This window comes from Coccinella septempunctata, chromosome 1 (assembly GCF_907165205.1).
Source record: "Coccinella septempunctata chromosome 1, icCocSept1.1, whole genome shotgun sequence".
In the NCBI taxonomy this organism is placed as follows: Eukaryota; Metazoa; Arthropoda; class Insecta; order Coleoptera; family Coccinellidae; genus Coccinella; species Coccinella septempunctata.
Genome location: NC_058189.1, coordinates 2,167,400 through 2,194,578, shown reverse-complemented (window position 1 = coordinate 2,194,578; position 27,179 = coordinate 2,167,400). Strand labels below are relative to the sequence as shown.

Here is a 27,179-nt window from a genome sequence, read left to right as displayed (position 1 = left end):
TATCAAAACGCGAAAAATCCATTTCATTTATTTAAATCAAAAAACAAACAATCTCCGAGGATTTTATTAGGAGATGACTAGCTAAAAGAAAATATAATCTATAAACAAAAGGGAGTGTTCCAAAAGTATAATTTCCCTTTAAACAGGTGCTGCAATTGATGCATACTAACAAGGTTGATATGATCAACGGTTTCTCTGTAAAATATGCGTATAAACTCGTGGGCGAACATTCTACATTACGAAGAAAAGATTACGAAAAACGAACATCCACGATCTATGATATAAAACATAAATAACACGACAAAACCTCCCACGTCCCATACAAATTTCGTAAAGGTATAACAAAATAACTGAGCTCATCCAACACAAACATCAGAGTCACCGTTACGGAATTGACATCACGAAATAGAAATGACTCAAACTGTCCGATTGAAACGCCACATAAATTAAATTTTCATTGAACCAATCTCCGAATCGAAAAGAGGTATATACCATGCCGATATTTCCACGAATCGATGATCGCAGTCGGTCATTTTTTTGCTTCAAGTTCAGTCACATGCGTGCCCAAAAATGGTGTTTAAATAAACAATTGGCGACTGGACCTCAGCCTACTTGACTCCTTCGATTCTTAAGACACTTGCGCGTGCGCAGTGGAGTCTTTGGCCTACGCGCTGTTATTCGAACGCCGCGGATCCCAAAATAGCATATGAACACTTTCATCTGCATAATCCGAGATATGTGTCTTGTGTGTTGAGTGTAATCTCGTATTTTGGATATTTTCTGTACAAAAGGCAAGTTGTCATTCTGTAATTTGAAACTACTAACGTTAACGATGGTTAGAGAGTGACATTCTGTCAGTGGAAGATCTCTTCCTTTCTTTATATTCGCCACCAATTGTTGTCTCACCTGTGTGGTCAAATTTCGCATCGCATAATATTCCTGCATAAACCGGCTCTGTCTGATGATTGAAGAAGGACCAGAGGGAGTTTGTTTTCAGAAACACAAATTTTCAATGAATTCTGGAAAATATACACATTTTCAACAAATTTTTCGAAATATAATTGTTGTTATGGCTCCGTTCATTCGTAGAAGCACGAATTCAAAAAATATGAGAATCTAGTCAAAAAAATACACATTTTGTAAGTAAAAAAATGCCTGCGTCTCGGCTCACTGCCATATTTTCGTTAAAATAAGTCTGGCAGGATTTCCTTCTCTTTTTCCAAATGTAAATACTGTGTTTACCAATTTTGATAACACGATCCTGTTGATCCTTTATTCTTTGGTCAAATTCACCTCAATGATTCTAGTTCTGTCAATCATCGTTATTATAATCAAACCTCACATAACAAACTCAGGTTATTCGACGAAAAATTCTATTTGAAGGCTTGCTTCGAAGAGCTGTGTGGAAATTGGAAAAATTAGGATTTACATTGAGTTTTCCTGTGAACCTTGACTGATATCTTTGAGTATTCACTCAGTTAATACTCAAGGCTGAAATATAGGTCCATCCCTCAATGTATTTCATGTTGTGCGTTTCAAAATTTTCCAGTAGGTAAATATATTATTAAATTCTTAATAAGGTGCGTCCTTCAACCATCATTGTAGCCTTGAAAGAAATTTTTAATTTTTCCACTCACAAATGTTTTATGTAGGCATCAAATTCGTAATTAGATCATCTTATTCCATACACATAACGAATTTCAAATAACTGCATGTCTTCATAGCGCTGTGAGACTTTATATACATATAAGCCAATGTTTTTCCATCGGATGAACAGAATTAAAAAAAAATGGAAACTTGTTCCTTGTTTGAAAGTGAAGTCAAAATTTGTTTATTAAACGGTATAAGTGTAATTAATATGCTTTGAGCTTGATTCTAATGAATTCATTAATGTTGTCTCTTGAAAGTTTCGGTTTGAAATGAGTTGGTTTTGAATTAATATCAATTGGCACTTCCACGAAAAAAAAATTAACGAATAAACTTCGAATACCATCAGATGAAGCGACAGAATTAAACATACACTGTGTCCATTTTGAAAGGTAACACTCGAATTACTTTAAAAACAAGGTGTCACTCAACCTCCATTCCCCTTTAAGATTTTAGGGGATGCTGCCATCATGCTCACAGTAGATTCTTGAGGCCAAAAGAAACCCTTTTTTCCTATAACATTTTTTCCGATTTGGCACTGATAAAATATAGGTACAGCAATTTTAAGTTTTCATGAGCTATGCCACCCCTGGAATAACGAGATTACCTTCAGAATAACGAGCTAAATCCATGACACTACACATTTGTGGATCTTTTAAACAGAGTTGTATTAAGCCAATGTACTCAATTTTTCAAATTCCACAGATACTTTTCAATTTTTGAACATCAAATTACTCGAAAATGGCGCATTATACGAGAAAATATAAAGAATACTAATATTCATTAGATAGCGTCCAACTTAGTTTGAAGAGTTGGGTTCTTTGACATTTTTGGTATTTTTATGGTACGTAATGGTCATAAAGAGAAAACTGAGAGACGTGGGTGATATCTTGGATTCGAAAAATAATCATCAAATAAATGAAAAACTATATTCCTAAATTGATTTCATTCGAGAAAACGGTTTGTGAGATAACATTTCTAATGATTTTTCAACAGCCTGTATCTTTTAAAGCGAGCCGATTTGGAAAAACTGGTAAACGAAAAGAGTGTTTCTTTTGACCTCAAGAATCTACTGTTGAAATATCTGTACTAGTCAAAGACTACCCTGTATATATACCACTATCTGCAGTTTGTCTGATTTTTTATTGTGATCGAGATATAAAAGGTTACCTTTTCAAATTGACACACTGTATAGTGTGTGATGGAATTTCGATCATCACGATCTATCCACAATGAATATAAATATCTTTGTTTTCACTAATTATTGCATTAACTATCGGAAACATAAAACAATCCACTTATACACTTGCATTTTTTCATTATTGTAGATTACGAATTTTTCAAAGTTACATAAAGGATTGTTTGTTATCATTATTGAAATGGGTTATATTGAACTCTTTTCGACCTTTTGTTGATTCTCATATCATGATTATAACTGCTGGCTTAACTTGGGTTGGTTTTCATCAAAAACTGTATATTTATATATCATTCTGGGTTCAACTACAAACAATTTTTTTATTGAAAGCGTTGAAATTAGCTGCATAATACAAGTTTCAGACTGAAATAGTCGTGTTTTGAAGATGACTAATTTTTCCCAGTAATAAGTAAGCACGTTTATGGACATGTAAAATCTAAACAATGAGCGTTGATAATATTTTTTCGGAATCCACATTATGGTCGATGAGACATTTTTAAAAGTTATGTCTCACATACAGGGCGCCAGTTTTCGACTCGTACAAATATTTTAACAGTAAATTCTTGAGGTCAAAAGAAGCACTTCTTTTATTTTTTATTTTTTATTTTTATATATATTTTTTCCCTATTCAGCCTTGATAAAAAGATATGGCCATTTAAAATTTTTACAATGAGCTGTGCCATCCCTGGAAAAACAAAATTATCTTCAGAATTACTAGATTAATCTGTGACACTACACATCTGTGGGTCTTTTAAAAAGATTTGCATTTGGTCAAAGTTTCCAATTTTTCGAATTTCACAGATATTTTTTATTTTTGAACATCAAATTACTCGAAAACGGCGCATGATACGAGAAAATATGAAGAATACTTTTATTTTACAAAACGTTCAAATATTCATAAGATAGATATGACGAATATTCATTAGATAGCTTCCAATTTTAGTTTCAAGAGTTGGGTTCTTTTAATTTTTGGTATTTTTATGGTAATGGTCATAATGAGAAAACTGGAGAACGTGGTTGACATCTTGTGTTCGAAAAAGATTCATCAAATAAATGAAAAACTATATTCCGACATGAGAACTAAAAATAACATTTCTTATGGTTTTTCAGCAGCCTGTATCTTTTAAACTGAGCCGATTCGGAAAAAATGGTATAGGAAAAAAGTGTTTCTTTTGACCTCAAGACTCTAAAGTTGAAATATTTGTACGAGTGAAAGACTCACCCTGTATAAAGATCATGTGTACGGTCAGCGATTGAATAAGGGTTAAATAAAATTGTATAAAACTTAAAATATATATTTTTTGTATTAATTATTTCAGAAGTTCATTAAGATTATACATTATCGACAAGCTGAATATGAACTTTGTTAATTAGCTCTTAATAGTAGTGATAAATTTCAAATAAATCAAGAAATTAATCATTATTTGCTCTGGACTCTTCGTTTTTTTATATGTTGTAAGTATTTATGTGGAGTTTTGGAACATAATGAATAATTGTTTAAATTTTGCAGGGTTTCCATTTTCTGATTTATCTAGACTTTTTCGTGAGTAATATCTATTTTGTGAGAAAATGTTCACGATCAAATTCAATAATAGAAGCCAAAAGACGAACACGATCAAAAATTATACGTCGCTCGTGGATTCATATCATTATCAAATGTGTCCTTAAATTTTGTTGTCACCTTGACCCAACTCGAATATTTGAAATGTGAATGAAAATCGGTTTTACCGATATGGCAAATTTCTGATCAGAAGGCGATTACATTGATTGCACACATGCTGCTCGTAATTTCGATTTGATTAGTACATCTGCCAAGGTCAGTTTCTTTTTTTATTTTATCCCGTAGGCATAAAACTTGTAGATTGCTATAAATGTAGTAAATACCGTAGATTCGGGTGACTTGGGACGATTGTTGAATTCAACTTGTCACATTTTCAAAACGGTGACCTATTTTTATCTGAAAAAGAGGTTCGAATATGCTTAATGACTCAGACTATTGATTAGGATATATACCGTGCTTCAGAATTCGGATATAAATTTTGAAAAACATAAAATATACTTGTCCCAAGTCACCCACCGATTTGGGAGGCTTGGGACACAAGTTGAAATCTATTGATTTCTTAACTTTCAAATGAAATAGGTGACTTGGGACGGTGTATAGTTTTGAAAAATTAGAATTTCTGATTATATAGTTGAAATTCGGTAAGGAAATTAAATGATAAACCCCTATTACAGCGAAAGTAAATATATTGCCACTCAAATGTAAAAAAACTAAACAAAACAAGGGAACTTTGATTTTTTTCATTGTTTGGTGATTTCTTTGTGGAAATAACGTAAATAATAATATCCTGTGAAAAATCGGCATATTTCCTGCTGCCAATGCGCCGCTTGTATCTATTCGGCATTGTCCAAAGTCACCCTATGAAACAACAAAATAAATGAATGATATCCGTGTTGCCGTTTGATTTGTAAACAATTTTGTTTCATGACATATCTAATATCCCAATATCCCACGTATCCAGAAAAAAAAATTACACATGCACAAAGTGAAACACATGTACAGGACACTAGAAAGTATAAGGGCCATAAAAAATCCGCTTTTAATCTCCTGAATTCGTTAATTTTTCCTGTCAATTCAAACGCTCTGGTCACGGCAAACTCAACAGGAATTAATTGTTAAACTAACCGAAAAGACGCTACACAATCTTATGAGTTTGTCTCTTCACTCATAAATGGAAAGAAACAAAGAAATATGCAAGGGGGGTTATTGTCCTAGTATGTAGTCCTGAAGATTACAAACATCCTGCTGAATGTTTTTTCATAATTCCACCTCACTAGGACCAAGAGAATCATTTCAACTTTGGCGCCTTTGGCGGAATCGACTTTAATTAGCTAAGATTATGTTTGACTTCATAAAGTGGTCCGAAATTGTTGAAACTCGATACCATCCTGCTTTTTAAAATGGGAATACCCAATTCTGAATTTACAAGAAATTCTGATTTCGAAATACCTCCTTGTCCTTATTTCTTTGTTCCTTCTTGACGTAGGCCACTTTGGTTTCAACTAGAGATCATACCTTGAAAACCATTGGAGATGAATTATTGTTTTTTTTTAATTGAATTCCCGATGTGTTTTCACGTCTTCTGCAGTTTTTCGAATCACTTTACAGTTGGTCCGAGAGACAATGCAATTTTTCCAAATTGACCTTTAAAAATTTCGATAACTGCATTTTATCAAATGGCATGCCCTGAACTGTTTTTGTCTGTTGGTCTTCAATTTTATGGTAACCTTTTAGGCATAAAATTCAACACGTCAACGTCATACGTCAAAGAAATCAAGCATCCCATCATTCCTGGATGCTTTACACTCAGTTTGAATGTACCTAACTCCATGAGATTGTCACAAAATCATTTCCGATTATTCTGATCAGAGAAAGCCGATACCAACATAGAAAATCCGCTTGCGGCAGACGTCTTTTGCATACGGAGTGGCGCCTTGGCAGGTTCTCCTTCTCATCCTTGCGAAAACAAGGTCTCAATGTTCCAATGTAATCCACATATCCGATGAATGAGGTGCTCTCAATACGATTTATTTTTAACGTCCCACACTGGGTCAGTGACGAGATGAGATGTGGGTGGTTGTGGGAAACGTGCACTCCGTCATTTTGTTCTGAAAAATAACAGGAGCTCTATTTCCGCCGTGAAAACCACACCTTACATGTGTGAACACTGAATGGGTGATTCACCTATTGAACGATTATTTCAACCGAAAACAATTCGAAGAAGAGGAAATGCTGGATGTATCGAAAAACTCATAGCCTTCTATAGATGCCAAAACTTAGCTATAATGTGACAATTAGATGGGGTTTAGTATTATAGTATTGTCAAATTAATCAATTAATCGTGGGTATCAAAAATAACAACAGCAGAAGCTTCGATAAAAATGAAAAATATGTGAAGAATTATTTTACATTTCGGTATTATTCGGTATCCGACAGATTCTTAGGTAAAATATGTATACAAGAAAAAAGAGCTTCATGTAGTTTCCTCAACCTGCGGTACCCATAATCATTACTACCTGATAACTTATTTCCGAATAAGTTAATGATTTTTACTCAACATGTTTACTGATTTTATGTACAGGGTGGGCAAATTTCGATGTTTTAGCTCTACAGCTTTCAAACCAATGGTGATAGACAAAATCTGATACCCCATTCTCGTTCTCCTTTTCTGAGAAACTAACAAGAGTAGTAGTCATTTTTGGCCACCTTCTTTTGTTTTCGAGTTATAAGCGAAAATTGAAAAAATGGCGATTTCGAAATAAATTTATATCTCGGCTAATACTGATGATAGAGCTCTGAAATGAAAACATTATACAGGCACTTTTTTAAGTAGAATTCAGTGGCGTGCTTGCCTTATTAGCAGGATTTTTAATTACGAAGCTATGACCCAAAGTTATGTTTTTTTATGGGAACACTAGTTTTCTGTGCAATTTTTTGAAAGCTCAATTTTTACTGATTTCAAAAATATATAACATCATATGGTTTATATCAATATAAATAATAGAAAATGGTCAAAAACCTTTTTTCTCAATATTTTCATGGTTTCAACTTTTGATGAGCATAGAAAAATATAGCATCGTATGATTACCAGTGTCTCTTTCTATAAGTCCCTTCATTATTGTGAAAATTTATGAAATATATCTTGATTCAAATTTTGTGAAAATTGGTAAAAAGCATAGAAAGAATGACATTGCCGGAAGGAGACTGCTTTTGTTATGGGAAACTCTATTTATCTATTTTTCTGTGCTCGTCAAAAGTTGAAACCATAAAAATATTGGGAAAAAGTGTTTTTGACCATTCTCTATTATTTATATTGATACAAACCATATGATGTTATATATTTTTGAAATCAGTAAAAATTAAGCTTTCAAAAAATTGCACAGAAAACTAGTGTTCCCATTTAAAAAAACATAACTTAGGGTTATAGCTTCGTAATTAAAAATCCTGCTAAAAAGGCGAGCACGCCACTGGATTCTACGTAAAAAAGTGCCTGTATATTGTTTCAATTTCAGAGCTCTATCATCAGTATTAGCGGAGATATAAATTTATTTCGATATCGCCATTTTTCCAATTTTTGCTTATAACTCGAAAACAAAAGAAAGTGGTCAAAAATCACTACTACTATTAATTGTAAGTTTCTCAGAAAAAGAGAACGAGAATGGGGTAACAGATTTTGTCTATCTCCTCTGGTTTAAAAGCTGTAGTGCTAAAACATCGAAATTTGCCACCCTGTACAGGGTGTCCGAGTTAAAGTGTCCCTTTATCTCATTGTGGAAACTAAAGGAGCTAGATGGAAAAGTAAAATACAAAACTTGTCTGTAATCGATCGTTGGTTCTTACGGGAAAATGCACCTTTTCGTCCATATTCCTGAAACTATTCACTTTACAGAAAAAGTTTGAATACATTTTTTGCCCATTTTAACCTGCTCTACATGATGAACAAGAAAATTTTAGGTTGCCATTTGAAAAAATTAAGTTTTGATTGAACTTCTATTCGAATTCTCAACTTTAATTTTTGAAGACCCTGTATATCAGATTGCTAAAAAAAGATATGCAACGTATGGTCCAATATGTTCAAAAAAGCTGGGCAAAATTTGGTTTTGATACATTCATTAGAAAACTAGTATCAGCTATTTTAGTGAGCACCTACAGCTGTCAAAATTTTAGGAAAAAGTCGAATATCTCAGAATCGGTGCTATATAGGACCATGGTTGTCATACCGAAGTTACCTTGAAATTTGACAAGGAATTCAAAAATGAAATGATCTACAGGGTGTTCCATTCAAAATAAAAAAGTTGATACCGATAGGGAACAAACGGAGCACCTTGTATAAAGTTGGGTTAAAAAAAATAAAAGTTCAATCGATTACAGAAAAGTTTTTTATCTTACTGTTCCATTGAAACCGCTAATAACCTAGTCATCGAAGAGGAAATAAATAATTTCATTCCATAAAACCGTTTGTAAGGTAGAACTAAAAATAACATTTTTTTTATAGTTTTTCGACAACCTGTATCTTTAGCCGGTTCGGAAAATATGGTATAGGAAAAAGCGTTTCTTATATGACCTCAAGAATCTAATGTTAAATTATTTGTAGAGTCAAAGACTCACACTGTAGATTAGTATTATAGCTTACTATTCAGAATAGAAATTTGTTTTTCAATGGGTGGCATACCTCATTATGAAAATTTGAAATGATCAGTGAGATGGGGTTGTTCATTAGTGCTGAAAAATTCTCATAATTTATAACAATATTGCGTACACAACATTACAAGAAGAAAATATAGAAAATTTTCAAGAAGGTTCGCAAGCTTTGCAACGAAAGAAATGATAATATTCATACCTACCTACTATTAGATTTGAAGTTATTGCTAATAATAATTCAATGAGATACCAAATATCCATATCTTATACTTGAGAACATTAGAGTACCTGATGATGCCAAGAAACTTTCCCGAAATGCATTACCATCAATTTCAACAAAAACATTCAGTTCAGTGAGAAGAAAATTTGCTCTTGCAATAAAATGTTCGAATTTACTCATTATCAAGGTTCAACATCTATCTTGTCAAGTTGCGTATGCTTGGTGAAAAATAAGTAGATATATTATCTCACTTTCCAAGAGAATATGCGATGAAGGCTAGATAGAATCAGAATCTTAATTAATCGGTCTGTTTGACAAACTGGAATTATGGCGACAGAATTATTATTAGATCAGATTGTCACGTGCTTTAATTGAAACTAATAATCTATTCTTCAGAAAGTTGTCCTTTTCGTTGCTACAACTTGAACGAGATAATATAATTCATTTATGCAGCTCGTTTCGTATCACATGTAAAAATAATAAATAAAGGGACTTACTCTTTTAGGTCTATCTTTTAAGATGAGTTGTTATGACCAATCATGAAATCCATTGTTCATGACAAACCAAAAAATTAAACTGTTGATCCGACACGATTATGAATTGAAAATGGGACCTCATAAGTCTCAAGTAGTGAAAGACATGACATTTCGGTAAATTCTTGTTGAATTTACTTGTACCACTGATTAACGACGAATAAGTTGATTGTGCATTTCAAATTTGACGAAATAACCAAAATTCACAATATTTTTCTTATCGTAAATGGAGTACAGATTCTTGTTTGGGGACGATATTATTGTTCCCCATTGTGTACCATTGAAACATTCTATGTTTTTTTCATGAGGTTTATAACTTTGTATATGCTAATTGCAAGTTTTTGAATCATGTGATATGGGGGTGTTTCTGAATTTATGTGAAAAAATTGGAGGAGTGATTTTCTCAGCAATATTATTCATTTTCTGAGCAAACTCCTAGATGCTTCACAAAACGATTTTTCCCTAATTTCAAAGGGGATCACTTGACTTGGGAAATTTGTTCTTCTAGGGGTGCCATAGCTCATTATGAAAACTCAAAATGGCCATATTTTTTATCACAGCCGAATCGGAAATAAAGGTATAGGAAAAAAGTGTTCCTTTTCACTTCCAGAATCGACTGTTGAAATATTTGTACGAGTCAAAGACCCACTCTGTCATTTGCATTGAACTTTCTATGGTTTTCCCATCCCGTCAACTGAAGCAAAAGAAATAGAAATAAATGATCGTTGTTTGTAGAAATCCCTTAGAAATGATAATAGTTTTAGAAGGCATTTCTGCGAACAAATTTTTTGTATTTTTATCCCTTGTGTTTCAGATATTGGCAAGGAAACCCAGAAGAAATTTAAATGAAGGAAATTATAAAAAATAGAGAACACAGGAGAATGATTTTATGAAAAGCCATACTATTATATATTAACCAATTATTCTCTCCTGAATCTTCAATTGGAGGATAATTGTTTATAACTTTAGAAATTTTGAGGCTTTCTCTTGGAATGCCCGTGGGTCGAAAATTGTTCAAAAAAAGACCAGATGGTGGCGAAGGCTGAAAATGTGCTAAGACACATTGACCAGACTATATAAGGATCGACACGAGGCTAAAGTATTGAATAGATTCAGTTTGTGGAAATACGAAGGTCATCCACTATTACGTTATTCGTATTTTATGTCTCTCACCTACTCAATCGGCAATCTTCTCAAATATTGCCTGCAGACCGCATTCCACTTTGAGGTTTACATATTTGTCCTAACGTCATCTCTATCATTTGCATGCAGTGATTGGCGATGATTATTTATGAATGAAATTTTACTATGACTTCCCGAACTAAATTGAAAATGAGTTACTGAGTTTTTTTAACATGTTCAGATTGAATCCGTTCTCAGCTTAAACACGCGTTCATGGATGAACGAAACAGTTTATCGTCAATCTAGGAAATGACAGAGTTTTTGAGAATACTAGGAAAAGTAGTTATTTATTTTCAGGGTTTGTCTTCTCCGAATGGAGGAGGCAAGTCCTTTTTTCGATATAGTGAAGAGTTTTCCATATACTTCTACTGATTCATTACAAGGACAAGGTTGTCCTTATACTAGGATATATAGAATAGAAAAATTCTTAGCCTACTATAGAACCAAACAAAATTTCAATGTCAAAATATTGTGTTACTCAACATATTCTCCCCTTAATTGGTTACATTTATTACAGCAAACCTGCAACGTCTCTACACTTTTCAAAAAAATGTTTCTTCTTGCTCTGCAAAACCAGACCTCCACAGCTTTTATTACTCATCCCTCGTTGGAAGAAAATTCACGACCTTTTAAACTTCTTTTCAGTTGAGGAAAGAGATGATAGTCGGATGGAGCTAAATCTGGTGAATGAGGGGGGTCTTCTAGTAATTCAAACCCTAAATCACGAATTTTTTGCATGGCAACATGAGATTTGTGTGCAGGGGCGTTGTCCCGCAAAAACCAAAACACCTTTGGATAGCTTCCTGCGTCTTTTCTCTTTAGTTTTTTCCCATAGAGTGGTCAGTAATGTCGAATAGTAATCTCCGGTTATTGTTCTACCCTTATCCAAAAAATCAATCATGATTACTTTATGGCAATCCCAAAAAACTGAAGCAAGAACTTTTCCAGTAGATTTTTGGACAGGAAACTTCTTAGGTCTTGGAGTACCAGAGTGCCATTTCATCGATTGTCGCTTTGTTTCTGGATCGTAGGAATTTACCCAAGTATCATCCATAGTGACAATTCGGTTTAAGAAGCTTACATCGTTTTCAAATCGAGTACAAAACGATTGCGATGCTTTTATCCTTGTACGCTTCTAGTCAACATTCAAACATTTGGAGATCCATTTTGCAGCAATTTTTCTCATGTCCAAATTGACGTTAACTATGTATATATGATGAACGCGTTCGTATGAAATATTCAGTGCTTCAAATATTCGTTTTAGCCCAATTCGACGGTCTGATAAAATCATGTCATGAACTGCATCGATATTTTCGGGGACTGACACAGAAACTGGCCTTCCCGATCGGTCATCATCTTCAATGGAAAATTTACCTCTTTTTAAGCTTGCAGTCCAATTTTTCATGGTCGCATATGAAGGACATCGATCAACAAGGGTATTAAGCACATCTTCGTTAATCTGCTTACCCCTTAACCCTTTTAAATACAGGTACTTGATGATGGCTCGATACTTCAATTTTTCGACTTTCACAATTTCGGTGGACATCTTCTTTCTTTTAATTTATTGCGTAACTCTGGTTTACTTTTTCGACCTCAAACTTCACACTGACTCTTCTAATGATCTATTGTTCGTTTCTATGGTAACGCAAATTTTTATTTTATGCATGGAACTGGTGTAGGCTAACTAGATATCAATACATCCTCGTACAATGTTCATTGCATTCACTTTGCAGTGTAACGGAGCAATCCTATCCAAACTACACATGTGGCACAAAATTTGACATCAATTTTGAAGTGTCGTCATAAGCACTTTAAACAAACGAAATGTACAGAGACTGATATTTACTAATAGTTGTTTTATTTGACGGGAGCAAAAGAAAAATGTACGTACCTACTATCCCCCTTCATCTTTAGTAAAACACTACAATCCTACTACGTTGGTAAAATGCGATATGATCAATATTAGGTCCAAAAAATGTAGGTATACACGTTCGCTCATACTTAACGTTTTGCCCAATTGGCAAACTCCATACCCAATATAACAACAGATCATTTCAAGTTAACGAACCATTAATTCGTTCACAGAACATCCTTCGAAGTTATGATCGTTTTCGTCTGCCCTTGAGAAATACACTATAGAAACCGAAATACTTGCGTTTTGTTTACAAGAATTTTTAAAATACACATTTCAAAAATAAATCCTACAATCTCGGTTATTGGCAAGGAGATTTGGTTCCAGAATTAGTATACCTACATGGATACCAATGTCTCGCTGCATACAGCTTGTATGATGAAAAAAATTAAAAACATGAAGAAATTATCATAAAAAAAACACATCAGATTTTTCTTGTAATATACCTATCATTATATACGCACTGTATTTTCTTGTTTTGCATTATTGCATCCAGCCATGATTAATATACCTATACAAAGTACCATTCTTCAAATAATAGGTCTAGAAAAGGTAAAGTGAAAGTCTTAAGACTCCTACTAGTCAGTACACTGAGCAGACTTTTAGTAGAAGGCTTTAGACTTTCATTTTTCCTTCTAAATTAAATTGTAAACTCCCCAATGGAATTATGGAAAGGAGGCGTTCTGCAGAGTAATTTTTCTCAAATTAGGTACATAGTTGATATTTCAAAAACCCGCTTAGCAAGAGAAAATTAATCCAAGTGTGAATTGGCTATATAAAACTTCCACTATCCTCAACAAAGTGACTTCTACAAGAGAATATAAAATTTTTCAAACAGTCATATAATTTCGTATGCCTAATTTGAATAACTCTTTTTCAGGTGCTGTCCAGTATGCCCAAGGTTGAACGAAAAGAATATCAAGAAACGAAAATTCTCAAAACAGTGTCCCCAGTACGAAGTCAATCAAGTCAAAACCTATCACAATTCGATAGCAATTTAGGTGGGTGAGATCGACCAGATAAGGTACAGAAGCAGCCTTATTTTGAAAATCGTAACGATCAGTATACGTAGGAGACATTGCAGTAATTGGAGTTTTATTTGACCCCTATTTTCCATTATGTGAATTGCAAGGTTAATAATATAAAAAGTCAATAGGAATAAAAATTAACTCAGTCCTGATTTTTGTCTTTGGATGAATTTACATCATATACAGGGTGTTCCTAAATTGAACGTACAAACGAAAAGGGGAGATTCCTTAAGTGAGTTCAAGAAAAAAAAGTCCCATAAACATGGGGTCGCAAACGTTTCGTTTTCGAGATACAGAGTGTTGAAGTTTGAATTTTTTTCAAGTTTTTTTCTCATAGTATCTACACTTCACAACATATTCAACTGAAATTTGGCATAGATATTACATTTTAGAGTTCTCCCCACGTGACATGGCAATTTCGATAGAAGATCTACAGGGTGATATTTTTTCTTGAACACTGCCACCTGTTCTTTTGCAGAACTTTTTTTTGTTGAGCAACTGTTAATTTGAAAAAATGTAAAAAGAAGCTTTGTTCTTATACTAAACTTTTCGGTCTCTTGTAGTTTTGTCGTATCTACCAACGATTTCGAGAAAAAAAATTTTGAACGATTCTCTCGAAATTCTCGTAACTATGATAGGAAGGCCAGTTTGTAATCTGTGGTAGATACGACAAAACTACAAGAGACCGAAAAGTTTAGTATAAGAACAAAGTTTCTTTTTACATTTTTTCAAATTAACAGTTGCTCACCAAAAAAAAGTTCTGCAGAAGAACAGGTGGCAGTGTTCCAGAAAAAATGTCACCCTGTAGATCTTCTATCGAAATTGCCATGTCACATGGTGAGAACTCTAAAATGTAATATCTATGCCAAATTTCAGTTGAATATCTTGTGGAGTGTAGATACTATGAGAAAAAAACTTGAAAAAAATTCAAACTTCAACACTCTGTATCTCAAAAACGAAACGTTTGCGACCCCATGTTTATGGGACTTTTTTTTCTTAAACTCACTTAAGGAATCTCCCCTTTTCGTTTGTACGTTCAATTTAGGAACACCCTGTATAATTTAATCCCTCAGTGAATCAGCTCACAAAATAAACCAAGTGATTTATCAATAAACATCAAATTCAGCATCAAATTTTGTTTGATTATTGATTGAAAGATTTTGAGAGGTGCTTGCATTCTTCTGGAATATTTTTTTTCGAACATGGGAGAGAAAGTCCATAATAATTTGAAAAAATGAGGTTGTTTCTCAGAATTTCAAACATCTCTTCCGTTTACAGATTATTTACTCGATGATCTACAGAATTCCGTATCCAGACCTGGAAGTTCCCTAGCTGTAAATAACGATCATGATCATTACAGAACGAATGGATTCAATTCGCATAAAACAAACTCCTTAAATAGAGTTTTAAGGGTTAATGCAGCTAACCCAGTAACAGAATATAGCAGCGATGATGCATATAGCTATAAGGTTAGTTGTAAATCCCTTAATTGCCGCTTGCAGTGCTTCATCGTTGATTAAATTCATAAATCAAGATTAGAATTTCTGTATGAAAACGATGCAAGACACACACAAAAATACCAAGCTGTTTTGGGAGAGATCTTCCTCAAACAGTAATAAAACTAACTTGGTCTCTTTATTTTCAGAGTCCAGATGGATCAAAAAGGATCGAAGGATATAAAAAAGAATCATATTCTTACAGAACTACTGAGGGTACCACTGATATTAGGCCGGAAAAATTACGAGTGCAAAATAGTATCAACCAACTGGATTCTCTTCTTGATGATCTGAAGGAAGCCAAAAAGGCACCCTTGATGGAAAGAGGTACTATTATGTGAATATCTATTTTCTTCTTCGCCGAACTATTGAAGAAAAAGCAACTCTTCACTCACCTCCGGTGTTGTAATTTTGAAAGAGTGCTGCAAAACTGAACTTAAAATTGAAAATCTTCATTTCAGATACTTACGGACATTATGTTGAGACACCAAAGATATCGTGAGTATCATCGTACACATATATGCTAATTGAATTTCAAACGCCCATTGAACGTATTCAAATCAGACCATGCAATTGGGTATATCTTCTTTATTCAAAGGTATAAACTCATTTTAACACTCCCAGAAAGCTAAATAACGTCTACTGACCTGATATGGCCACTAATTGATCATCTTTTTGAATTTGTGGAAAAATCACTCACCGACAAAAAAACTCGGCCACCTAAAATTTTGCTCCGTAAACACTAGGACTAACCTAGACACGGAAATGCACAACCGTATCAATTCGGCATCACAGGCATACTGGAAGCTGAAGGACAGAGTGTTTCAAAATCACGACTTCAATCTGAAGACCAAGACAGCTGTTTACAAAGCAGTGGTCCTCCCAAAGCTTCTTTATGAAAGCGAAATCTCTGGACGCCCTACAGACGACATATTTAACGGCTTGAACAAACGCAACAACGTCATCTAAGACAAATAATGCACATCAGATGGTTCCACAAGTTTCGAATGCAGAAGTCTTGCAGCGCGCGAGTTGTATAACAATTGAGACTCAAGTAATGAGGGCCCCACTCAGATGGAGAGTCCACATTCTGAGGATGCAAGACACAAGACTCCCCAAAATAGCTCTGTATGGCGAATTCACAGAGGGAGCTCGGAAACCAGAAGGCCAGTATAAGCGGTTCAAGGATTTACTGCATCAATCCCTAAAATCAGTTAATGCCAATCATAACTGGGAACAACTAGCGTTAGACAGATCACAGTGGAGCTCTTTGGTCCACAGCTATAATGGAGACTCGAGAAGAATACAGCTGCGGCCAGATCTGGTTGGTGATTATCCATGCCCGGAGTGTAGAAGGATCTGTAGGTCAGGGTTGGGTCTCTTCAGTCACAGGAGGGTACACAGTCGCAATTAGCCCTAAGAAATTATAAGTTTGACCGCACCGATAGTTTTGTTTTTGAGTCTTTTTGTAGATTTATTCTCGGTAACGGGATACAGCAATGAATGTATGTTCGTTGTCCAAGAATTTTTCATCGATTTCAATTGTTTTTACGCCAAATTGTAGATAAATTCTGTGGTTTATAACAAACTCCAGAAAAGTTTTCCAAAAATTTTGATATATTTATGCAGGGTGAAAAAAAACATGTATTTTCAGTCCAATTTCTTAACACCCTGCACTCCAACAATTGTCAAACATTCAAAATAAATCACTCATGTAGGGTATCAAAATAAATATAATTCTTTGCAGTGAACGAAATGAAAAAATCAGCGCTGCTTCCGTAAAACGGGAACTACATTATGGAGATACACCCCAAACCCAGCGAGCTAGTACTTTGAATAGACGTATCGAGAAGGAGCATATGGTTTCGAGGGACAATGATTATAGAACGAACGAAGGTAAAAAAAGTACGGAATGAATTATACGGTTTTCTCACAAAAAGTTTCACATGAGTGTCACCCTCAGGTCTCAAATACAGGGTGTTTTCAAAGGTAAAGCTTTCTCTTGACAGAAGGTAGAACTCTCTCAAAAATTGTCCATATAAAATATCCAATATGGCTGAGATACAACCCCTAGAAGTCGACAAAATTTCATTGAATTTGAAGCAATTGTGGAAGGTGATTATCCGACATCACAAAAACGAAACAAAACATAAACATATATGGCTGGACAATGAATGGTTCAGTACCAAGTTCATCGGATTAGATGCATCAGGTCACTTTTGAGAGACCCATAATTGTTTTATCGTGCAATTTAGGGTGAAAAAAAATGTAGAAAATCGAGACAGTGCTTATGTTAGTTACGTTGAAAAGTGCTATGATATTTCCCCATTTCATCCCATTTTTAGGACGATTGTTGGAATGTTCGAACAAGAAGATTGTGATGCCCATTGTGAAAACATTCGTGAATAATTTAGACGAATTTTATTGGTGAGATTTTGAAGTATTATTCTATTTTTTACACTTGTGTCCTAAGTCTCTTATATCAGTTGGTATCGATATGAGCCATTTCATAAAATAGTGTTGTAAGTTACTAAAAAATATAATGAGAACAATTCGGCAATCCTAAGTTTCCATTTTCATTACGACGTAAATATCGAACGAGCCAATACTCTAAACGAAACCACATGTGACATAGTTCACGCGCAAGTATTAGAAACTTCGTAATCACTTAAGCTTCATTTAATTTCAATTTGGTATTTAACAACCCAACAGTATAAGATCATAACTCCATTTAACATTATTAATTATGGAAATAGTAGCACGAGTTGATGCTATTTGATCCATTTTAATGAAGGTTTTGTATTTTTGTAAACAAAGGAGCAACCTTATTAGCTTTATTCAAAATGAAATAGCAACTTTCATTTGACAGATGTTGACTAAAGAAGACATTTTTCATCTATCTTGTTAACTCACCTGTCTTTCAATATAACTCTGCTCGTATTTTCTCCACAATTAATCCCCCTACAAATAATTTACTATCATCTTCATTAAAACCACTGTTTCGATTCTGACTTATATTTGCAAGAAAATCAGCTGTTCAGCAAATGTGTTCGACAAATATTGCAAATATATAATGGGATAACCATTTTTGAGTTCACTATTAACTGCTTATTCTGTCAAATCTAAATATGCCTCATCAATTGAAGCTCTTTCTAGAATATTTGTGAAAGATTTCAAAACTTCAACCACCTGCTTTTCAGCTTCTCGATATCTAAAAATTCGAAGATTTTAAAATTCATAGAAGAATGTACAAAGTTATGACTCACTTGGTAAGATCTGCTTTTCCTCTAACTTGTGGAACACGTGGTAACTGTATGTTTGGACACTTTTCTTTCGCTTCGTCACCTCTCATTTGTCTTGTTACGCCTTTTTCACGTGCCAAATAATTAACTGCAATAATGCTGTGGGATGAAAAAAATACATGTATTTAAAAACATTTTCAACGTGATAGGTATTACATATTCCAAATTTTACAGTTGAAGGTGTTGAATCGATAAGGTTTTTCCCACTGCTTTGCTATAATTCAGCTAACAAACGGTCTGGGGTCGTATTAAGATCTATTTCAGTAATCATTTTCAATATTTTTTTCAACTTTGTCAGTTTGAAAGTTTTGTATAGGTGATTTTTGGTGAAACGCTTCATTTTGACCAGTTATACCTTCTGTTGAAAAAAAAGGCCACACCTCCAAATACACCCTGCATGTGAACAACTCGCACTAAGGTATTTTCTTGGCAAAATTTCAAAATTTTATTCCAAAAAACTTCTCGCAATCTCTCTACAAAACAAAACTGCCCTTTCAGGATTCTACACCCACACAACCTCGAGCTCGCCTCCCTCAAGAACATCAACTCTATCCCGACAAATGAAAGTGAAGAACGTCCACACTTCCCCGGTTGAAGTGGTCGAAACAACGTGTCCCGAAATAAATCCAGAGATCCTGGAACACCTCGACCCCGCCCTGCGACCCCCGGAGAACACCAAGGTGACCACCACCATAAAAACTTACACGTACGAGATACCCGGAACGCTGGACTACAGGAACACCTCGGATGTATCGGTGGATTCGAAAAAGTACGTGTATTCGCCGAACGATTCCCATTCGACGCCAAGCAAGAGCTTCGTCTACGAAAAAATGGAGAATATCGAGAACAAGAGGACCGTGGTGCAGCCCGAGGTCAACGTCGATACCAGAGTGGTCAAGGAGTATACTACGGAGAACTATAAGCCGTACAAGAAGCCGAATCCTCCTGGATACGATGGGAACATAACAGAGACTGTCACCACGAGGAATTATCAACCAGGGTAAGTTAACAATATAATATGCACCTTTTGCACCCTTATCCCATTGTCCTCATGGACATCATGCGAGGTATAGTTTAGCCATAGCCATCTGAAGAGGGTATTTTCAAAGGTGAAGCTCTCTTTGACAGAATAACATCAAAATAAGTCATTTCACCAAAAATTGTCTAAACAGAGAGAGTCTGTAACGTGGTTACCTCGTAGAAACCTTATCTCGAGCGCCAGCTATTCTTTTCATTAGGCAGAATAGCAAACCTACCAGAGTAGCTGCTAGTCGGAGACAGAGTTCGCTGTTATCTAGGGTGGTAGCGATAACGAAGTAGTCAAAATCAAATTATGTACCTACCAGTTTATTCACACCTTCGGAAACTGATTATATGTACAACGGAGATATGTGTAGGTATGAAATCTGAGCGAATCTATCAGCAAACATACATTCGGGAAATTCTATCCGGTCACGAGCACTTTGTAAAGTTTATACCGGGTACAATGAAAAATCAAAGGTTGTTCAATAAAATGCGCCAACCAGAACTGACGAAATAAATACTGAGGCGAAGTGAAATGACTTGCTATGCGGTATCGGGATGTAATTGTATTTCTCCAGAAATGAAAGAAACACAACCAGGGCGGATCTATTGGAGACTTTTACTCGCTACCCCAAGGGCTAACGCTCCATGACTGATAGCGAAGAAAAGGTCTATCTCGAGCGCAACTACGGGATTTCACTGATGACGAGCGGTATCTCTTATCCTCTACCCCAAGGGCTTACGCGCCATGACTGATAGAAAAGAAGAGATTTCGGATTCAACACTTATGACGCGGAACGCGAACAGGGGGGTTGACGTGACTTTCCCTTCAGTACCCCAAGGGCTTACGCACCATGACTGATAGCGAAGGGAAAAGTCAGACTCGCGAAACAGGGCAAAGTACGATAAAATATAACAGAAAGCGATACAGTACAGCAGTGTCAAAGAAGTAACCGGTGTAGGTCTAATAAAGAAACTGAACGGTATAGACGGGGACCTACCTCCTTTATTTCAGGCACTCGCGGAAAACAAACGAAAACTAAAAATTAATTAATTAATTCCTAAGAGCACTAATACTCGCAACACAAAATTATTTATAAATCTGTTGAACGGCTTGTCGTGCACACAATTAAAGTTGAATCGCAGAAAAGTACGGAGCGTAAACTAACTAAAGAGACTAAAGAGTAAAACAGTCAAAGTCAAAGAGTCGAAAGTAAATGAGCCGTCGCGGGGGAAAATCTGCTTTTATAGGCAAATCCCCCCACACGTTAAAATCTGAAAATTTCAGAATGCGACAAGAATGAAAAACGTCATCAGCTCCGGTTTATCGCATATCAACATCAGAAAAACGTCGAAATCTTCAACGGCATGCAAGAAAAACAACGTTAAACACGGATAAACGGTTTTTTACATTTACTCTGCTTATCGGAATGAATGTACTGAATATTTGAGAATTAAATATTTTCAAAGGCGGAAATATGAATTGAAAGGAATGCACTAAAATGAACTCCAATTTTTCTCAGAAAACTGGAGATAATTACAAGTCTTTGACTCTTACAAATATTTTAACAGTACTAGTACAGTTATAGTCATAGAATTTTCCAATTAATATCAGTGACAATTGGAAAAACGGCATGTTATACGGGAAAATATGAAGAATACTTTATACAAAGCGTTCAAATAATTAATAGATAGCGTTCAACTCAGTTTGGGTTTTTTGAATTTTTGGTATTTTTATAGTACGTTATGGTCTTAATGAGAAAACTGGAAGACGTGGGTGATATCTTGTGTTCGAAAAAGATTCATCAAATAAATGAAAAACTATATTCCGAAATTCATCTCATTAGATAAAACCGTTTGTGAGAACTGAATATAATTTTTTATGGTTTTTCAACATACTGTATCTGATTCGGGAAAAAATGGTAAGGAAAAAAGTGTTTCTTTTGAACTCAAGAATCTACTGTTAAAATATTTGTACCCCTGTTGTATAAAATATTCAAGATGGCTGAGCTACATCCCCTAGAAAAAGTTCGACAAAATTTCATTAAATTTCGAGTACAGGACTGTGGCAAATGACTCCAGCATCGGAAACACGAAACAAAACACAAAACTATGGCTGGACAATGAATGGTTCAGTACTACCGAGTCTATCTGATTAGTTGTATCAGGTCACTTGAAAAAATTGTTCTATCGTTCGATTCAGGGTGAAAAAAAGAAAATTGAGACAGTTAATTGACAGTACATATGTTGACAAAGAGCTATTATCGTTACTCTATTTCATCGAACAAGAAGAAGATGTTATTATTGACTATTTAGTTGTGTAAAATAAAGTTGAGACTCCCTCTATCATAAATCCGCAATGAAACATTCACAAGTTTCGATTTTCACAGGTACCCTCGATCCAACAACGAATATGTCTACAACGAAACCGTGACAACTAAAAATATCGATACCGGCTATCCCATAGCTCCTCCACAAAAGAAAACTTACATCGTGGAGGAGACGATCGATGAAAGAAATTACATCGATAACTATCCCGTGAGAGACCCTCCTCCTCCAAAAACGTACATCGTTGAAAAGACGGTGAACGAAAGGAACTATGTTAATGATTACCCAGTGAGAGATCCACCGAGGAAAGAAACTTATATTTACAAGGAAACCCATAACACCATCAATAAGAATTACCCGGATCAACCAAGAGATTATCTGGACAGGGACACCACCAGAGGTGAGTCAGTATCAGAGAAAAAATGATGACTGTAAGTCATTGACTTCGAATTAAATAAGTCTAACCATATCATTCCTATAATACATTAAAAACAAAATAGAAAAACTCCATCAAAATGAAGTCATACTCAGCAACAAAACATCTTTCCAATTATAACACAAAATCTCAGGATTGCCATTTAAAAAAAATTCAACTTTTATACATGAAAAAATTCGTAGTCGACAGTCCGAGCATTTTTCTACGAAATATTAAACCAAAAATATGAATTTTGTCCGCTAATTTAACTCACTCTGTTTTTCAGAGTGTTGATGAAAAATCTACACACTGCTCAAAAATTTAAGTGGATATTCGAGAGAAAATTTGCTTATCGCACTAAATTTAATTTTCAGTTTTGTTTTACCATGTCTGCATGCGCAAATTTGCGTTGTAGACACACAAAATATGGTCCTTATGACCATGATTTATAGTTTAGAAAAAATTACAAGAAACTCATTTCTTCCATTGATATAAACTCATTGACACAATACCGAATAGATTAAGAGCTATAGGAGGCCCCACCCGATATAAAACCTCATTAATTACAAGGAACTTATAACAGAAAGAACCTTTTCTAAGCCTGCAGCCGTACTGTTACTACGATTCTCTGCTGGTGTGAAAACCCGGGGGGAGCAGAACGCACTCAGGGGTGAACTGCTTCTCCTTTTTTTTCCTAACTTGCCAGTGTCCACCTCTACTGTTAATGCGAATCTCTGCTCACATCGCGTTTGACGTGGTGGTTAAGACGCTATAGGGGAATTGGAAAATACACAAAAATCTTTTTCTCTTAGTTTCAGTGAGGGAGACCAATACCAATAGGATCAATGAACCGCCTTATAGAAACGATTATCAACCACCTCAACAACCGATCAATATCAAATATAAATACACCACCACGAGCTCAACAACCAATAACTACAAAACGGGTTATCCTCCAAATGAAGAAGGAGAACTTCTCTTGCCTCGACCATTTCCAACTGATGAACGCGTTGATGGACCGCCGAAAAAGTTAGATGAATTGATGAACACCATAGGAAGAGAGGTAGGTAGCTATATTTTGTTGTCTTTTATGTTACTCAAATCTAAGAATCTTACTTTTTTCAACAACTGAAAATATATGATTTTCACGAAAATGAGTTTCAAAATCACGACACGTGTTTCGCTATCACAATAAGAAGATTATTTGAGAATTTCTTCATTAGTGACTAAAATGTTTCTTATGTAGCCTCCCACTAGTCCGCTCAACGCAGGATTCCAACAACACGAACAAGAATTGATCAACGAACGAAAGGCTAAAGTCTTGAAGCAGCAAGCAACGGAAGTTGAAGATTTGCAACGGGCTGAACCTTTGGTGAAATCGAGGAATGTCGATGGACCCCCTGTATATTACCCGCCAGGACACGAGATGTTCGCTAAGAAGGAAGAGGGCGCTGCAGCTTGGAGAGCACAGGTGAATAAAATATTCGGAATTCATTTCAGTACACTAAATTTATATAATATTATTCCTATGGCTTTTGAAATAGTTTAAGGTTCATGGTAACTCTACTTGATGGGAAATCTGAAAAATATACGGTGGGGGCGTATCAGACGTTTACGGAGGACGGATCATATAGCCCAGTAAACAATTTTATATTTAACAAATGTTTCCAAAACATTGCAGTGGAACATGAAATATTTCAAAGTAAAGCTCTGAAATATATCCGACACATTTATGAGATCCTTAATGTCCGCCGATTTTTACGTTTCATAGACGTACCAACGAAACATCAATAGAACATTTCAAAGACATGGAAAAAGAATATATCTACGAAACGCTTCCGAATCATTTCTGGAATATAATTATAAATAGCTTAATGAAACGTTGTTGGAACGTTTGCAGCGGAACGTGTTTTTCAAATGTTTCTGAAATATCCACTTAGTTTATATAATACTAAGTTCGAAAAATACACTCCATCGCCTCTCTCTATTCCTATCGTTCTTTTAATCGAATCTCTAAACTAAACTTGATAAAAAGAACAATATGAGTAGAGTAGAGAGAGGCGACGGAGTGTATTTTTCGAACTTAGTAATAATCAACACATTTCCATGAAATGTATAGGTTGTAACTTTTCTGTTCACTATATTCTACTTCAAACAACAAAATATTATGGAATAAAAACACCTGATAACAAATTCAAGAAATTTATATTTTTATAATGAAATGGAGAGTAGAATAATTTTTCTAGTACATATAATCATTCATGTATTATTGTTTTCTGCCTGATGCTTTTTCCTGATGTATCAGAGGTTTGCCTGCCGTAACCAGCTGCTGACAACACCCTCAAATTCTTTATCCGTTGTTTGATAGCCTCTTATTGCTGCATCTGAAAAATATAAAATTTTACAGTAAAATTCGATCAGGTACTGTACCATGTCTTTGTTTTATGTATTTGCTTGCTATACAAATGTCTATGATCTCACTTGCAGAAGACGCCCTATCATTATTCTTCCGCTCATTTTGAGCACTAAAAGGAACATCCGGAATATTTCCAATTTGTGTAGACACCCCGTCAGTTAATAGTTCAGTAATATTCACTGGCATATCTGTTACTATCTCAACTGGTATATCTGATGTTATTGTCTCAGCATTTGTTGATTGCAGTTCGCTCTGATTCGATGGGTTTTCAAGTCGTAGCGTATTTGAATTCTCATTTGTACTTCTGAGCCGTTTTAAATTTTCATTAACCAACCTTCTTATGTGGCGTTTGGATAAACGAAATTTATTCTTCCTTCTATCCATTGTATTTTTACGAAACTCTTATTATATCAGTACAATCAACTATAAAACCAATCATGGGGTGGATGAGCGTAACACACAATGAACGAAAATTGAGGTTATCTTGAAGCTTTACCGAATCCATCTTATGAAATGTAATCTAAATAACTTACCTTTGATTTTTCAGACATGATTTATAACACTATCTAACACATAACACTAACTAGACTAGACACAACATCACCAAAAATACACATGCCCAGCTATCTAATGACTGTCAGCGGAGTTTGCGGTTTGCCAGGTTCTTGGCATTAGAATGAAATCGCGCCTGCGCAATGCCGCCAAACATTTCACCTACATTTCTGATACATATGACGAAATGTCTCAGAAAGTATCGAATAGATTTCATTTGAAATGTTTCATGTAGGTCACATTTCAACAAATTGTTCAAACAACATTACTGAAATATTGCAGATAAACGTTTCAAAAAGTATCAAATAGGTTAAATTTGAAATATTTCATATATGTATCGTGTTTACTGGGAGGGTTGTTCCGAAAATTTGGGTAGTAGGGCTTACGCTTCTGATCTACATATACGGGGGTGTATTTGAAGGTGGGGTTTTTTTTTTCGACATAAGGTAGAACTGGTCAAAATGAACCGTTTCACCAAAAATCACCAATGCAAATCTTTCAAAATGACAAAGTTGAAAGTGATTACTGAAATAGATCCTAATACGACCCTAGGTAGTTTGTTAACTGAATAATCGCAAAGCAGTGTGGGAAAAACTTATCTCCTGATTAGACCATGTGGTTTCGTTTAGGATATTGTCTGGTTCGATATTTACGTGGTAATGAAAATGGAAACTTAGGATTGCCGAATTTTTCTCACTATTATTTAGTAACTTACAAGATTTTATGAAATGGCTCATTTCGATACCAACTGACAGAAGAGACTTAGGACACAAGTGTAAAAAAGAGAATAATATTATACTTCGAAATCTCACCAATAAGATTCGCCTAAATTATTCACGAATTTGTTCACAATGGGCATCACAATCTTCTTATTCGAACATTCCAACAATCGTAGTAAAAATGGGATGAAATGGGGAAACATCATAGCACTTTTTCAACATAACTAACATAAGCACTTTCAAGAAACTGCCACGATTTTCTACATTTTTTTGTCACTCTAAATTGTACGAAACAACAATTATGACTCTCTCAAAAGTGACCTGATTCATCTTATCCGATGAACTTGGTACTGAATCATTCATTGTCCAGTCATATGTTTATGTTTTGTTCGTTTTTGCGATGCCGGAGTCACCTTCCACAGTCCCGTACTTGAAATTCAATGAAATTTTGTCGAACTTCTAGGGGTTGTACCTCAGCCATCTTGGATATTGTATGCAGACAACTTTTGGTTAAACGACTTATTTTGATGAGTTCTATACCTTCTGTAAAACAAAAGCCTCATCTTTGAAAACACCCTGTAGGTATGACTTAAATATTTTCAATGCACTAGATTCTTCCTTTGTTTACAGCACCCTATAGATTTGAGTAATGAAATTGTTTTCTGTTATAAAGTATTTCTCATTGACTGATCCCACTTTCAGGGAGCTTACGCAAGAGAAGCTGGAAAATACGAATACGAAGCAGAGAGCAAAAGTAAATCAAAGAGTTCATCAGGTGCAGCTATAGTTCCAGTTTGTCTTCCCTTATGTTGTGGACTTCCTTGTACAATAATATAAATACTATTAAAAAAAAACTGAAATCCAATAATAATGATTCATTTCTTGATTTATTTGAAATTTATCACTACTTTTAAGAGCTAATTAACAAAGTTTATATTCAGCTTGTCAATGTATAATATAAATGAACTCCTGAAATAATTAATACAAAAATTATATATATTTTATGTTT

The 27,179-nt window shown here is 34.8% G+C and overlaps 1 protein-coding gene across 1 annotated transcript; it reads left to right on the top strand.

Moving 5' to 3' along the window:
* The first annotated feature begins 609 nt into the window (after positions 1–609).
* Positions 610–27,179, top strand: LOC123320872. Its single transcript, XM_044908342.1, has 11 exons — positions 610–791; positions 13,772–13,892; positions 15,198–15,388; positions 15,565–15,742; positions 15,877–15,913; positions 17,163–17,311; positions 19,216–19,717; positions 22,131–22,468; positions 23,296–23,546; positions 23,730–23,954; positions 26,873–27,179. The coding sequence occupies exons 2-11, from the start codon at positions 13,784–13,786 to the stop codon at positions 27,005–27,007; spliced, it is 2,115 nt and encodes a 704-aa protein (XP_044764277.1). The 5' UTR covers positions 610–791; positions 13,772–13,783; the 3' UTR covers positions 27,008–27,179.

Coding starts and splice junctions, on each gene's coding strand:
- LOC123320872 (XM_044908342.1), top strand. CDS start 13,784: ATGCCCAAGGTTGAACGAAAAGAATATCAAGAAACGAAAATTCTCAAA. Junction 13,893..15,197: donor ACAATTCGATAGCAATTTAG/GTGGGTGAGATC, acceptor TTCCGTTTACAG/ATTATTTACTCGATGATCTA. Junction 15,743..15,876: donor GGCACCCTTGATGGAAAGAG/GTACTATTATGT, acceptor TCTTCATTTCAG/ATACTTACGGACATTATGTT.